The sequence below is a fragment of the Biomphalaria glabrata genome, chromosome 17, assembly GCF_947242115.1.
Source record: "Biomphalaria glabrata chromosome 17, xgBioGlab47.1, whole genome shotgun sequence".
NCBI classification, from domain to species: Eukaryota; Metazoa; Mollusca; class Gastropoda; family Planorbidae; genus Biomphalaria; species Biomphalaria glabrata.
This window is the reverse complement of record NC_074727.1, coordinates 12,369,242-12,386,733: the sequence shown is the minus strand read 5'-3', so window position 1 is coordinate 12,386,733 and position 17,492 is coordinate 12,369,242. Positions and strand designations below refer to the sequence as shown.

At 31.9% G+C, this 17,492-nt stretch overlaps 1 protein-coding gene across 3 annotated transcripts; it reads right to left on the bottom strand.

Annotated features, from left to right (window-relative positions):
• Positions 1-429: 429 nt before the first annotated feature.
• LOC106071471 (uncharacterized) lies at positions 430-17,303 on the bottom strand. Of its 3 annotated transcripts, none has more exons than XM_056014977.1 (7): positions 17,189-17,303; positions 15,311-15,450; positions 14,133-14,383; positions 12,993-13,136; positions 12,300-12,522; positions 11,834-11,945; positions 430-2,086 (listed from the first exon to the last, which is right to left on the bottom strand). In XM_056014977.1, the coding sequence occupies exons 2-7, from the start codon at positions 15,409-15,411 to the stop codon at positions 1,829-1,831; spliced, it is 1,089 nt and encodes a 362-aa protein (XP_055870952.1). In that variant the 5' UTR covers positions 15,412-15,450; positions 17,189-17,303; the 3' UTR covers positions 430-1,828. The 3 variants fall into 3 exon arrangements, with proteins under 3 accessions (XP_055870952.1, XP_055870953.1, XP_055870954.1); XM_056014978.1 differs by having other exon boundaries at positions 17,086-17,236; XM_056014979.1 differs by lacking the exon at positions 17,189-17,303 and adding an exon at positions 17,077-17,177.
• Between the last annotated feature and the right edge of the window lie 189 nt (positions 17,304-17,492).

Below are 17,492 nucleotides of genomic sequence, written 5' to 3'. Positions count from 1 at the left end.
ACTTGTTCTCCCCCACACCCTCTTTTTTTTCCTGGCGTAACTCTAGTTCGTCCGACTTGCAAAAATAAAAGAGTGATATTTCCTTTACTTCTTGCTTGCGTGTCCAAACTCTTGAGCCATGAAGAGAATTATATATATATATATATATATATATATAATTCTCTTTTATATTATATGTTATTATATGTATATATATGTGTATATATATATATATACACATAATTCTCTTTTATATTATATGTTATTATATGTATATATATGTGTGTATATATATATATATATATATATATATATATATATATATATATATATATATACATATAATTCTCTTCATGGCTCAAGAGTTTGGACACGCAAGCAAGAAGTAAAGGAAATATCACATCATATATATATAGATAGATAGATAGATAGATACCATAAACAAATATGTCCACAAATTTAATGATTTATTGAGAAAACATTGAGAAATATTCCAGTACCAGTATATGAAACTGTTTAAAGAAAAAATTCCAGATGAAAATTTGTATAAAAAATATTTATTGATGTAAATATTTTGTATATTGACAATGCTAGGAATGAACTAAGAATTTACAGGAATGTTTCGTAATACTTTAAAGAAGAAAAAAAAAAAAAAAAAGATATTTTAGATGTATGGGTATACAATGTCAAGAGGAAGTAAGAAAAGATGTAAACAGTATTGAATGGAATGATAAAATGTGCAATTCAGTTTTCTTTTCTTAGGAGTAAGATCCCACAATTGAAGCAAATGAATGTTACACTTCCAGAAGTTGTTGCAAAGCATTATTTTGGAAGCAGTCTTTATTATCACCTAAAGCCTGTAAGTCACTAGTTTTTTAAACTCTAGGGCAGTGTTTCCCAAACTGTGTTCCGCTGAACCCTAGTGTTCCCAGAGGCCTGAATAGGTGTTCCTCAAACAACTGGAATAATTAACAATCAGGCAACCCTTGAATTAAAATCTCGTTAAAAAATAAGCAAAGTGTTCCAGTAAATACTAAGAATGTGTCAACTGTTACGTTAAGGAAACACTGCTCTAGGGCAATGATTACTGCAGTTGTAATTGTTCTCAGAACTTAATAGTTTATCAGATCGATCAAACTTCTTTCATATTGTTTTGATTGAGTTAAAGATGAAAACAAAAATAGGAAAAAAAAAAACTACAGTACATTGTGATGGTTAGCATTTTCAATGAGAAGTAAAAGTAATATATACAGAATTCAGTTTTGTTATCCAACAAAGATTATTTATTTACACAGTAAGAGTGTTAGATCTATATTACAAAAGGTCTAGAATATATAGTATCTATCAAAGGCCTTAAAATCTCTATAAATAACATTAAAAAAAAAACATGACTTATTGTTATCAATCTATGTAAAACATTGGAAATGCAATATCAACCTTTCAACCAAGATCTTATCTTTATATAGTTTATGTTTTGCTTACTTTTTTTACTAGAGTAGATTAGTATCTTAAATATCAATTCTTTATGTATTAAATAAAAATTAAACACTTCTTATATATATGTATATATTTTATTTGTAACAGTACCTTAACTTACAATAAAACATTAGCTCAATACTATTTTTGATTTCTTCTAAAAATATTCACAGTACTAGTGAATTTAAAAAAAGGGTTGGAATTATTTAGTACCAGTACTGGAAATTAAACTATTGTCCCCCCCCCCCTTCTTTATAAGCTAATCAAATCAAACAAACTTGTCAGAACAAAAAGATCCCTATGGAATGCAATAAAACAGTGTAGCTATTCAGCAGCAGGGAATCAATTATGAAGGCATTGAGCAGAGAGCATCTTACAGATCTATCTCTCGTGACACAATGGCACCACTTGCACTACTAGAAAAGGAAGGAGGGCCTCTCCTTTTTTCTTCAGGTGTCGATGGTTGGAAAGATACATCATGTCTCAGGCTAGCAGGTGGAATGTACTCATCACGTCTAGGGTAGTCTGTGTAGCCCAGGTTTTCAGAGCGGCCAGCATGTAGCACAGGCTGCATTCCAAATGTGTTAGGACCTTTTTGAGTTGGTGGCTTGTAAACATACTTCTTTTCAGCCTGCAGAGGTACATATGCAGAAAGTAAAATGATTTTGAAAAACATGAATGTGTTTTAAGATCAGAAAGAAACAATAACAATTAGGAATCAACAACTACATGGTTATACAGACAAGATGACACCTACTCCAAGATTCTACACAACAACAAGCAAAAATAAAATACTTTTAAAAATCCCATTCTTTACCAGGATTTGAACCCGGGATCCCCAGTTTGGAAGCCAAGCACTTTAATGCTCAGCAACCGCGCCTCCATATTAAGTGTAGCTGTATCAATTATCTTATCTTATAAAATACAGACGTTCCTTAAAAAAAGAAGATGATTATATCCTACGTCCTATGTAATAGATCTAGACTAACAATAATAAATCTGTGCGATTAGAAATATTTTTTAAAATTGTTTTTGTTTAGCGAAATTTCATGCTTTAAGCTTTCTCTGTACTCTACAATCCTATCACTTGACTGGACCAGTTGGAAAGGGGGAGGGGGAAAAAAGAAGGTGGTATCTGGGTCGTCGCTTTTAAAATATATTTATAAAAACAAAGTGAGCGACCTGAATTCAAACTCGAGGGCTAAGGCCTCCTCAAGCCATTAAAGTAACCACAGTGCCTGGGAACAGCTTATGAAAATAGGTTTTATAATTATTTATAATTATTAAAAAATTTTTTTCTACAAACAATAAGGTAGACTTTTTCAACTTATATTAACACTTCAGTTAAGGAAAATTAAATAATTTACTTATTGGTTAACTTTTTAAATTGATTCTTGTGTTGGCACGTAAAAGAAATAATTGAGCAAAATTTTAGCTTCATCTGATATTGGGCGTGGGAGAAATAATATATGCAAACTTTTAACCAGACAGACAGACAGAGTTGATATATGCTTTGTAAAAACCAATATGTGAAATATTATTTGAGTAAACTAAATTCAAAATTCGCTAATTAATCAATAATAGTGTAATGACACAAGATGCGTAGAAGTTGATGTGAATCGGGTTTTTCCTAAGTAATGTGACGAGTAAGAACAGAGTAGGTTGATGAACAAGAAGAATAACGGACAAGACGCCTAAGAGGACGACGCTAGGCTAGCGACGACAGAGGACTGTGCCCTTTTTATTGTTTATTAAATTGTTGAAGTTATCAGCCTGCGTTATTAAGTATATTCTTGATTCATTCTGTTGTTGTGTCATATGGACTCGCATGCACCAGTAACATATACATACTCATCAACAAAATAGACCATCAACAGATGTGGCGACCCCCGACGGCCAGGGCGTCATTTTGATCTACAATCTAGTTAACTTCGTGTTCTGGATATATCTATCTACAATTCTACACTTGGCGAAGTACACTGGAGAAGTACTGGATTAACATTCGTTTATTTCTACTAGATCTACCCTACGTCTGTGCTAATTATCTGGACTGCAGCTGGATTTTGGCATCTTTGTTCCAGTGGATCTAGACTTTCTATTAGAGAAAATTCGAAACCGTTACCAGCGTCTAGCTTTGTCAGCCATGTTGGATATTTTTAGATTGAACTTGGATCTATATTGACTAGATCTATATCTATTGTGTCTGAATCCAGAACTATTTCGTCCGTTGAAGTGATTTAGGGCAGTCCGTCGTCAGTATACCTCTACCTATATACCTCAAGAGTGAAGATACCTCATTTTGTCAGGTTTATCTGTTTATTGTGAGTACGGAAAGTCATCTGAGTCTACATATCTAGTATCTAGATCTACAAGCTGACCGTTGGATCGAGTCACCTTGTCAGGTTTGTTTTTCAAGCTATTAATTGACTGTTGCAGTGTTGCTGAGCTTACAATCTAATCTACACACGAGTGATGGTATACCCTACTACCACACTGCGTGACCATCTAATCAACTTGTAAAGTTGACTAATTTATATTCATCAAAAGAGAGAGTTAGACTTAGTCATTTTTTTTTACCTCTCTTGAGACAGCACCACCAGCTTGTCTCAGTATTGACTTATGTTCCTGACCTGAAGACAGAAGCCAGCACCAACAGATCATCAAGTGGAACCGGAACCTTGGAACCTGACCAGAGGACTTTATCTGAGAACCGTACCATACCGTGGCAGCACCAGGAGAGATTGGCCTAACTCAGTACTGCCTGTCGAGTAGCCATTGTGGGAGCACACCTTGCCTTGCCTAAGACTAAGACAGTGGGGAACTTGTGTGGAACTGACCGTTGTAGCTCCGTGGACTGAACAAAGGGGATCTAACTAAAGATAAGTTTATTTTTTCTCTCCATTATTATTAAATTAAGTCTATTAGGGACAGTAGATCTTTGTTAAGAGCAGGTTGCCTGATAAGGGCGTCATTATAGGACACATTAGAAAGTGGACCTGCTCCATTTAATAAAGTCTCGATGATTGTTTAGATTGTCTTGTTTTGTTCGTATCCACGTACATTTTATTTTTTTTTAGAAGTCAAGTGAAGTCATCTTTATTTGTCTCTTTCAGTGTATACTTCCTCTAAAAAGTCTCATCTCATTAGAATAGATTTATTTTTTTTGTGTCTTATTACGTTTATTTTACACTATTCTTATTATATATTAGTAATTTTATCTTAAGTAGATAAGGTAAGCCACGTTTAATCTAGATTATAAATTCTAGATTGTTTCCAGGTATTAACTAAATTGTTATACCTATGAGAGCCTTAGATCTATTTTATCCTGAGGACAACTGAGTCTAAGGAGTAATTATTTATATTTAGATCTTTTGTCCCGATTAATCGGTTGACATTATTTTATAGATGTGTTTAAACACAGTCTAATTGGTCAGAATAAAATTTTTTGTCAGTATCACTGGATTGTGATTTACTGTTGGAGGTATAATATTGATTTATCTATTTGAAGTTGTATTGAATTTAGACTAGTGACTAGAATAGTCCTAGGGGTATTTATTGGCAAGAAGTAAGTTCATTGAATTAAGTATTGAGGTATTGATATTTGTTTATGTGGTCTAAAGTAAGTCCACTGAATTAAGGTGATATAAAATTTTGAGTTGTATTCAAGTATTGTGGCTGTGAGTAAGTCCACTGAGGTAATATTTCTTGATATAACATTGAGCAAAGGTATTTAAATATATAAATATATATATATTACAAGAAGTATTTGAAAGTGAGTTTTTGTGAAAACTAAATTGGGATATTTAGGCCAATAGGGAGGCCATATCAAAACTATATCGAGACATTGTTTAAAATAAAATAAGCATAATGGCAACAGCTCCAAACTTTGATTATGATTATATGGAGACTTTTCGCCAGCAAATTATTGCTGAGGCTAAACAGCTAGAACTTAAAGGAAAGGACCTAACTAGCTATGTGCAGCAAATGGTGACAATAGAGAGAGATAGAATAGATAAAGAAAGAAGAGAAGAAACAGAGCGTAGAGAGAAAGAAAAGGATAGGGAAGCACAATTAATAAAAGAAGAAGCAGATAGGAAATTACAATATGATCTTGAGAAATTGAGAATTGAAGCTGAACAAAATAAACAAAAAGTTAATAGCACTAATACTAATGATAGATCTAATACTAATACTACCAATGCCCCAGACAATCACATTGAAACCAATAATTGTAATAATCACACAAACAACACTAATATTTCAAGTGATAACAACCATTGGTTGAGGAAAAAACTACAACCCTTTCAGGAGGCTAGAGATTGCATTTCAGATTACCTAAAGAGATATGAAATTAAAATGGTTAATTGCAATATAAGGGAGGAAGAGTGGTCTCAAATTTTGTTAGACTTTGTACAAGGGCAAGCTCTTACAATTTGTCAAAACCATAATCATACTGTACAAAATAGCTACCAAATTTTAAAAAAGGAATTGCTGAATGCATATGGACACAATGCCAGCACATTCAGAAAAAAATATTTTGAAAACACACCTTCCAATCAGATAGAACCACAAACCACTATAAATTTGGAAAAAGACTATTTTAATAAATGGCTGGGATTTGAGAAGATTGACAGTACCTTTGAGGGATTAAAAAATTTTATATTGCTTGATAATTTTATAGCTAAGTGTGACCCGCAATTACAATCATTTATCAAAGAAAGGAATCCCAAAGTTTTGGATGATGTTACTGAGATAATAAGAACATATAAAAATGCCTATCCCAACAACCTTTTTTCATGTAAAGATAAAAAGAATATTGATCTAGTGGGATATACACAGGAAAACAATGAAAGAAGTAGAAATAGAAGTAGGGATAGCCAACATTTTAGATATAGCAATAGTAGAGATAGGTCAAACAACAGGGAGGTTACATGTTATAGATGTGGGAAAAAAGGACATATGGCTATGAGATGCAGGGGAACACAAAACAGGTCAAACAGTAGGAATAATTATAATAGATCAAGTAGTACACATAATTACAATAGGACAGATAGTAGAAATAATTACAGAGCAGACAGTAGGAATAGGTACAGCAATTACAACAACAATTACAATAATAACACATACAATAGGAGTAAAAGCAGGGAATATAAAAATAGAGATTCTGACAGAGTGTTTTTTGTTAGGGAAAATAAAAACAATTTTGCTTTCTACCCAGCTTTTATTAACAATGTTCCAATAAAGGCAATCCGAGATAGTGGCTGTAACACACTCGTGGTTCGGGCTGATCTCATTGAGGCGCAATATTATAGGGGATATACAAGGAAAGTGGAGTTGGCAGATGGCAGTATAAAGGAATTTAAAGTATTTAAAGTGTTTATTGAGACACCTTTTTACACTGGCCATTGTGAGGGAGTAGCCATGCCTAACATGAAACATGATATGTTAATTGGAAACTTAACAGGTTTGAAGGAATGTTCAAGACAGGAAATTGAAGCATGGGAAAAGAAATATGAAAGGTTACAGCAGAATAGGAATACTGAAACAGATAATTACATTAGTAATATGGTAATAACCAGATCTAAGAACAAGCCAAAACAAGAAACTCAGGAACTTATTGATATGAATGATGAAATAGTTAATGGTGAAGAAGATAAAGAGAAAGAGGTTGAAATACAAGGTCAAAAACAAGACGAAACGCAAGCAGAAAAACAGAAAGATGGAACTGAAGAAATGAAAACAGAAGAATTGAAAGGAATAAACAAATTGGCTCAAGAACAAAAACAAGATAACATCATTGGGAAAACATATGACAGAATTAGTGACAGGAGAAATAATAACCCAATGGAGAAATATGTCATAGAAGAAGGAATACTATTTAGGAAAACAAAAATAAATGATAGAGAAATAAAACAATTAGTCTTACCACAAAAGTATTGGAAGGATGTCATGATTTTGTCACATGACAGTAATTTAAGTGGACATAGAGGTATAAAGAAATGTTTTAGAAATTTAGCAATTCAAGTATTTTGGCCTAAAATGAAAGGAACCATATCAAAATACATAAGATCATGTGATATGTGTCAAAGAAGGGGACTTAAGGGTAAATTAGGTAAAGCTCCATTACAGTCAATGGATGAACCAAATAAACCATTTCAAAAAATAGCAATAGACATCATAGGACCTTTAACTAAAACAGAACATAATAATAAGTACATATTGACAATAGTAGACATGTTCAGTAGATATCCTGAAGCAGTGGTATTATCCAATATAGACACAGAAAATATTATTAATGCTTTAGATCAAAAGTTCATAGTCAGACATGGGATACCAAAAACATTACTATCAGACAATGCTTCTATGTTTACATCTGAGTTATTTAAAAGATGGATATTAAAATATGGTATAGAACACATTAAATCATCGTCATTCCACCCGGAAGCCAACGGGCTTTGTGAACGCCTTAACGGTGCTATAAAAAGATCCTTAGCTAAAATTGTAGAAAATAATCAGAAAAACTGGGATCAATATATTAATTTTGTTCTATTTTCTATTAGAAATAATATTCATGAGGCAACTCAATTTTCACCATATGAGTTAGTACATGGAAGGAAACCTAGGGATGAAATACAAATTTTTAAAGAAAGTTTGATCTTAAATAAAATAGAAAAGGAAAATGACAATGAAACAGCTTTAGATTTAAAACAAATATGGGCGGAAGCTTTTGAGAATAACATGAAATATAAAGAAACAGTACATGAGAACTTAAATGAAAAAAGAAAATTAAGAACATTGGAGGTAGGAGACAAGGTATTACTTTTGGTAATTGACTTAAAAAACAAATTAGGAAAACAGTGGAAGGGTCCATTTGTTGTTACAAATAAAACAAGTGAAGTAAACTATAAGATTAATATGAATGGAAAAATAAAAACATATCATATAAATAATTTGAAGTTGTACAATGAGAGAAATGAAAATCAATTTCAAAATTTGGATACAGAAGTAAACAATGAAAATCAAACTCAAAAGTTAGATACAGAAACTGTGGAAAATGAAAATCAAGTAGATGAATGTTTAATTGTTTTAATCAATGAGGAAACTAATGAAAATGATATTAAAAATATTCCTATACTAGAAACTAAAGATAACCAAACATGGGAAAAACTGAATTTAGAAAATTTATCTCCAGAAAAAACAAAAGACATAATAAATGTAATCAATGATTTTAAAGAAATTTTTTCCAGTTTGCCAGGAAAAACAAATATCATAAAGCATGACATAAAGTTAACTAGTGACAAACCTATTTTCATGAAGCCTTATAGGATTCCATTACACTTACAGGGAAAAGTTAAAGATGAAATAGACAACTTATTAAAACTAGGAATAATAGAACCATCCAATTCAGCTTATGCTTCACCAATAGTTATAGCAAAGAAAAAGAATGGGGATATAAGGTTATGCATAGATTATAGACAGTTAAATAAGATAACTGAATTTGATCCTTACCCTATGCCTAACATTGATGACATATTACACAAATTGTCCAATGCTAAAGTATTTACAAAATTGGATCTGACAAAAGGATATTGGCAAATTCCTTTAACCAATAGAGCTAAACCTTATACTGCATTTATCACTCCTTATGGAATATTCCAATGGAACTTTATGAGCTTTGGGCTTATAAATGCTCCAGCTACCTTTAATAGGATGATGATGTCGGTTATAGGTCATAGAAAAAATGTAATCTGTTACTTAGATGATATATGCATTTTTCATGAGGATTGGAAAGAACATTTAAAAGGAATTAGGGAGATTTTTGAGTTAATTAAACAAAATGGTCTAACAGTTCAAGCAGAAAAGGTAGAGATAGGCTTAGAAGAAATCACATTTTTAGGACATAGAGTTAAAAATAATACTATCAGTCCCATTGAAGATAATGTAAAGAAGATATTAGAAATAGAAATACCAACAACACAAAAACAGATTAAATCAATACTAGGGATGATAAACTATTATAGAAAATACATACCAAATTTAGCAGAGATAGTTGATCCATTAAACCAGTTATTAAAGAAAGGACAGCCTAGAAAAGTGACTTGTAATAGAAAGTGTGTAGAAGCTATAGAGAAAGTTAAGCATATTTTTTCTACAAATTTGATATTGAGATTACCGGATGTTTCTAAAATATTCTATGTCACTACTGATGCTTCTGGTAGTGCTATAGGAGGTTGTTTGATGCAACAGTATGATAAATTACACCCAATAATTTATGTAAGTAGGAAATTATCTGATACTGAGAAGAGATACAGTGTCATAGAGAAGGAGGCTTTAGCTGTTGTTTGGGTTGTAACTAAGTTGGAAAGCTATTTACTGGGAAACAAATTCATATTGTTATCTGATCACAGGCCTCTTAAGTTTATGCAAGAAAAAAGTATTAAAAATGGTAGATTATACAGGTGGTTTCTAATTTTACAAGAATATAATTTTCAATTGGAGGCTATTAGGGGAGAAATTAATATTGTAGCTGACATGTTGTCAAGAGTTACAGTGAGATAAACTGTTGTAAATAATGATTATTCATTTTGATTTGTTTATGCATGTATATATATGTATATGTTCTAGTCAATGGGTATGAATAAGTTGTTTATATATGGACTATATATATTTTATTTCCTTTAAAGGAAGATAACTCAGTAAAATATAAATTGGGAATTTTATTAAATCAAGGGAGATAATTATAAAATTTCAATAATTGAAGTCAAAGGTGTAAATTAAAGTAAGTATGATCATCTACAGTCATTATTTTTTTATATAATCATTATCATCCATTAGTAAAAGGCTAGGTCAGTTTGGAAATGGTAAGTGGAGAGAAAATATACTTATTGGTACCCAACAAAAAAGTTAGGTAGAATAATTTGGAAAGTTGTTTTGACACAAATATTACATTTTGTCTGACAGGAGGGGTTTGGTGTGATATGAGGCAACCACCAACGTACATATAGCCAATAACAGTATTTACTCTGAAAAACTCTGTTTTATGCCTATGGAGTCAGCAAAGGCATCTTCGTATGTGGACTATATACATGTGTATTTACTCTGAAAAACTGTTTTATGTCTGTGGAATCGACAAAGGCATCGTCGTATGGGGACTGTATACATGTCTTGATGGACTTAGTACTATTGGTTGGTGAAACTATTACACTGTACTATACTATTTTATCGTCAATGAGTGATGATTAGAACACCGCATACCAGATATTTTCTTACTAATAACTGTATTGGAACTGTATTGTTTTCTTGGTGTCAACATTCAACTACAGTGTGAACTTTGTGACATAGGAACATGGACAATTTCACCAGGGAACTGATGAAGATGGGAAACATGATGATGTCCATCAAGATCAAGATATATGTTTGTTTTGTCTTTCCCCAAAATTTTGGCCATATATATTGTACAGACATGACAGTAGGGATAGTGTTTTAGACTGAAAAAAAAAAAATTGACAAAATTTTTTTTTTTGATAAAGGGGGGAGGAAATATGTAATGACACAAGATGCGTAGAAGTTGATGTGAATCGGGTTTTTCCTAAGTAATGTGACGAGTAAGAACAGAGTAGGTTGATGAACAAGAAGAATAACGGACAAGACGCCTAAGAGGACGACGCTAGGCTAGCGACGACAGAGGACTGTGCCCTTTTTATTGTTTATTAAATTGTTGAAGTTATCAGCCTGCGTTATTAAGTATATTCTTGATTCATTCTGTTGTTGTGTCATATGGACTCGCATGCACCAGTAACATATACATACTCATCAACAAAATAGACCATCAACAATAGTGATATATGCACCAAATGATATTGCAGATATGAAGAGAAGCTTGACTTATATATAATAAACAAGTGACCAGTTTGGAGTTTATACAATAGCATGATGGGCTACTATTAATGAGAGAATTCTATGCCAGAGAAGGGGAAGAAAGATTTAGGGGCAAAGATGGAATTAAAAAATGAAAGCAAATTTGTGCACAAATCTTGTCATTGGTGAAACTTGATAAAAGCTCGCCACACCAAAAAAAATTTAAAAATATGGGAACTAAATTAGTAAAGATTAAAAGACAAGAAATGATTTATCTATCTACAACCGAGGACTTAGAAGAACTATAACACTTGGAAACTGATAACTAGATTTCCAGATACTTAAACGTAGAATTATTCTGTCAATGGTGTGAAGACATTAAGTCACTGAGATTGAATGAGACAGAGTTTAGAGAGTTATAGATAAGAAGGCATACTTCAGAAGGACACATGTTGCCCCATCAACAGTCTATCAAAATATGTTAATATAGTAACAAAATGACTAATGTGTTAAAATTTACCAGTGGGTCTACATCATGTTCAAATGGGTCACGGGTCAGTCTCAGCTGTTGATATCTTATGTGCTCCAAGTTTCTGTTAGTTTTAATAGCCTCAATCCAGAACATAATGGCACTCACTTAAAAAAAAAAAGGTTAAAAAACTCCTATTTATGTGATATACTTTAAATGGGAAAATATACTAAAAAGTTTACTTTCTAGGTTTGAATTCTGCTTGGAAAGAATATGAACTTAGTTCATGTATAAAAAAAAAAGTATTTTTATCATGTAGTAGTTTTATGTTCTCTAATTTTTACATTACAAGACTCCATGACTATTTATTATAAACTTTAAATAACTACCAAATATGTTGTATTACATATACATTCCAGATGTCACAACTTTTTAAATTATATTTAATTATATAATATATATTAAATCTCACACTTAATAAAATGTGAAGTAATATTTTGGTATATAAAAACAACACTTGCCAACAGAGATTGCAGCACCCACAATGGCAATGTAGAAAGCCCAATTAGGTTTCACAAAGGGAGTGATGTGTGGCTCAATCCTATAGAACTGATCATAAATGGGAATCATGCGCCAGACTTGATTTTTCTCATATTTGCAGTCGGTAGATTCATAAGGATTGCAAGTGCTCATTCCCAGAAGGATGCCAGCAAAAATAACTACGAAAACTTCACATAAAGCTGTTAAAAAATATATATTAACAGAACAATGATATCTGATAGTCAATTTTAAACAATAGAAGACATTTCTGAAAACAATGTTTAATATTTTACAAACAATTCTGCTTCTACTTCTAAAATTTATGTGTATCAGAACTCAAATCCCAATAATTTTTCTTTTACAAATAACATTTACTCAGTACCAGTAACCTTAAATCCCAAACAATTCTCAGTTTGGTGCGATTTAAAAAGAAACTGGCACAGATAGTATATTTACTATTATTGTTATTTAAAAGTAAATGGACAGGAAAAACCAACAGAGCTCTTTTAGTTTGAAGTATAAAAACTGTCTTGCAATATTACAATTAACATTTAGACTGACAGACAAAAAAAAATGTTTTAGAATTACAGATGTGAAGGATCAGAGATACAGAGTTTTGAAACAAAGTTTAAGTATTGATTGATTTAATAAAAATGTAACAATGCCTGACCTGCCATGGAAGTTGCACCAGCAAGAACAATTAGCGCTGTTGCGGAAGCAAACTCTCTAATCATGAGGATGACACCAGCAAGGAAACAGCCAACAAGTACACATGTGCCAATAACCGAACAGACTTGAGCACTCTGCAGAACTCCTGCAATATAAAAAAATATTTAGGAGAGTTTTGTTACAACAAATACTATTAAATAATCTAGAATTAAAGTAAATACTTTTTGGAGTTTCAAATTTATATCAGCTTTTTATAACAACTATGGTACATCCAACTAAATAAGTATAAACAAAAACTGAAAGCTAGGCCTTCTTTTGGTCATAAAGATATGAGAAGCTTAATTTAATGCTATTAAGTTCATTACTAAACTGCACAGAATTATTTTTCGTATAATTTAGTCCTCAATATAATCCCAATAATCCTTTTGATTTAGCTCATGATATTAATGGTAATTAAAAAAAATTTTCTTTTTAACTTTTAAATTTGGATTTTATAATTAAAAGCAAGAAACTTGGATCTCTAAGTGACTCTGGCAAGCTAGCAGAATTAAACAGCTTACATTTTGAATAAAAATTTAAAAAAAATGTCTGATTTTGGTTTAGACTTTAAAAGATAAAAGAAAGAAATCATGATCCATTTGACTGGTTAATGAGCTTTGAAATTTTAGTTGGTATGCATGTCAGCAGTAGCAAAAATCTTGAATGTTGTAAAAGAAAGGTCCCGTTTCAGACATTGCGATTTATAGGGCAGATGATGTAAAGGTCTTCTGGTTTATGTGGTCCATGGTTAACAAGGGTGTCATGTGGCCAGCACAATGACCAACCATCCTTACTTTTCCCCAACTAATGCCAGGCACCTATTAGAGCTGGGTGGACTAAGAGGCGCCCAAAAATTAAAAATCCCATTCTACACCAGATTTGAACCTGGGACCTCGGTTCAAAAGCCAGGCACTTTACCACTCAGCCAATGCACCTCCCAAACAATCTATTCTTAATATAAGCTAAAAATTAAAATATTTAATATTCTTGAGGCATTTTAATTACACAAATCAAAGTTCATTTTTTTTTTTCACTAAATTATTTTTTAGAAAAAAAAAAAAAAAGGAAAATCAAGTTATAATGCTGATTTCTCCAGTCTTACTTGGAATAACTTCACGGCTAGTGGTAAATTTATTCATAAAGAGGGTGTTGTCCATTTTGGAGTCCCTCATGTAAAACAAGCCTGTGTCAATAGTGAGTTCCAGTTTTGTTGGCTCAGAGCCAAATGTACCATCTGTTTTATCCAACACTAGTTGAAACCAGAAGGGTGCAATGATCATGCCAATGATTACCAAAATTGAGACCCCCAGAAGCAGCACTGCAAGTGCTAAGACCTTGGAATCAAGAACAAATCTGTGTAGAAAAGAAGTTAACAAATTAAATTAAAAGACATATTAAAGATTGATTTTTAAAAATATCTAAAATCTGCCTAGTCCGTTAAAATCAATGGAAGGATGAGTCATTCTAGCCTTCATCATGATATGAAACTTTCAATATGACAAGTTCTTGGCATTAAAAAACAACAACCTATAGGGGTTTGACAGTCTAGTGCTCTAATATATAGTAGCCTCAACCTGGGCAATTTTCTTATCCTCTCTGTGGTGCTCGGGTGGAAATTGTTGTTAGAGGAGACGATTAGACCAATGAGGAGGCAGAAAAAAGAACCTCAGTTGGAGTGCATAAGGACAGAGTCCATTGCACTGGTGGAGATTGAAGAAAGACCCAACAAACATGTCATTATTCACACACCATTCCTCAATGGTCAGGTTTTTATGCTGAATACATGCATGGCTGATGTGGTACAGTGAAGGAATATGGGAGAGTTTCCCTGGTGTGCCTGGTCATTGTCTTGGGATATGAGTCACTAGTAATAGGGTTGCTTTTTTCCCCCCCAAAATTCTATTAGCTGTAGGGAGAGGACAAGATGGATGGATACAGTTAAAAAAAAAAAAAAAGTTTAAGTATAAAATAGATGTTTTATACAATGTTTTACATGTTTCGGATAATCCTTCAGAGTTGACGATATCCTACATCCTAGTCCTAACCTCCAGTAGGACAAAGGGGGATGACAGCGGGCAAGGTATGAACCCAGGACCATCAAGATGACTGAATGACAATCCAGCACACATAGTTGCTAGAAAAGGCAGTCACCCAGACAGATATCCCCAACCCATCATAAACTAAAAAAAAAAAAACAAAAACAAATTCCACCGGTAGTCCTCTACTCTCGTGGTCTCAAGTCTACTAAAAATATAATTAAATGAATTATCTCATCGTTACCTGCAAGAGACTTGTGAACATCCATGGCAATATTGAGGCCAATCAATCTTGGGCTGTTGCGGCTTGTAAGTATAAGGGTTGTTATATACTGAAGCAGACATTTTCTTTTCTTTTTTTAATTCCTAGGTAAAGGACAGTGGCTGAGAAGAACAAATAAATTGTATTGAGACAAACCAAATAGACATTGGTAATAAAATAAAAAGTTTCATTGAGAGTTTAGCCATAGTGTACATAATGATACTCTAAGAAAAGCCAACTAAATTATAAGTATTAATTATAATAATATATTATAGTATGATTAAAATATTGAAAATTAAAAAATATACATGAACCAGTAATGCATAACCTTTATATTTAAAAAAAACAAACAAACAAGGGTATTAAATCTCTACTAAGTTAAACTGCTAAATTTGACTAGATCTACAATTATATATCTAAGTCCAATAGAAGTCTAATTTGTTTTTAAGTCAGTTTTAAGTTACAAAGTTTGAATTAAGTTACAATAGAACTGAGAACATAATCAGCATACACTAGAATCTCTATAAGATATAGTCAAGTAGTAATTGTAGACCAATGCAATATAAGTATTATAAATACTGATAACTATACTGACTAGATCGTGTACACTAGAATTTCTATAATAAGATTATCTAGTAGTAATTGTACATCAATGGGATATGTATCATAATATATAAGTACTGATAATTATACTTACTAGATCTACAATGACTGCATCATTAATATTTTTTTCAAATCCTAAACACCCAATCTCTTCATGGGAAAATATTAGATAATAATTGAAAGTTGATTGGGATTATGTCAGTCTAGGAATTACCAAAACTTGTGATAGCGAATAATGTTGTGGTTTCAATCCCCATAATTTCTTTATTTTTACTGACGATAATTATTAAATGACAATGTACACTATATATATTGCTATTTTTCATAATATTCATATATGTTCGACACCAATCCAATATAGATCTTAGAATTTTAGTCTGAATCTATACTAGTATTAATTAGTAGGATAGATAAAAGTTGAGCAGACTAAGTAGATTTGTACTTGTAGAACTCCAAGTCTAATACTTTATATATATATATAAATATAAGTATATATACTACTAGACTACTAGGATAGTAAGTAAACAGATTCTATCTAAGAAATACTCTGACTCTGACAACTCTGTGTCTCTACTTCTACTTATCTCACAATAACTTTTTACTAACAAAATTATCAAGCATTATCATCAAATAGATAGGCCCTATAGACTATAGATCATATCATCATTGTAAGTCATAGTTACATTGTAAAAAAATTACTTTACTAGACCTACAGTATATCTATATATATAATATATATATATAGTATAGAGAATATTATACTAATAATATTTATACTATAATTTATACATCTATAATAATTATAATCTCTTTATTTTTATTACGGCTTTTTACTCATTTAAATGTAATCATATATTATGATATATAGATCTAAATTATTCTAAATATAATTGAATTATTGATTATTTACAACACTGTCAACAGTCAACTCAAGTTTAAAGTTAGCCAAGTATAAACACAACAGCGTCTCTACTAAAATCTACTCTCTGGCTCCCTAGAGTAGAGTATAATGATTAGAGACGATTAGAGTGTCTAGTAGTAGTTTGTAGTAGAGTTAAGTAGAGTAAGTCAGTAACTGAGTAGACCTCAGTAGATCTAAAAGTAAAAAGTTCTAGAGCCGAGCCCTAGATCAATGCTATATTAACCTTGCTTACAATGCTTGAATGGAAATGTTCTGTAAATAAGTAGGTCTAGGCCTGTTTGCTGCCCTGCTATTTTTTTTTATCATTTAACCAACAGATCTAGATCTCAGCTTACCAAAAGGAAGCATTGACTTCTATAAAATCATATACAACGCCATTTTAATGCGGAAGTCCTACCTCCACACATCAGGCAGGTAATTTAGGTCAGCAGAAAAGGGAACTAACTTGACATTTTCTTACCAGTCTTATTTTGCATTATGCTTGAAAAAAAAACAACAACAAAAAAAAAAACAAAAAAAACGTCCATCCCATATATCACAGTTAAAAAAAAATAATTGAGGTTTTTTAATTTTAATTTTTTTTGATCTTATTGTAAACTCTGTTCAGGCAGGCTGGTAGGGTCCCCGAAGGGGCCTCAC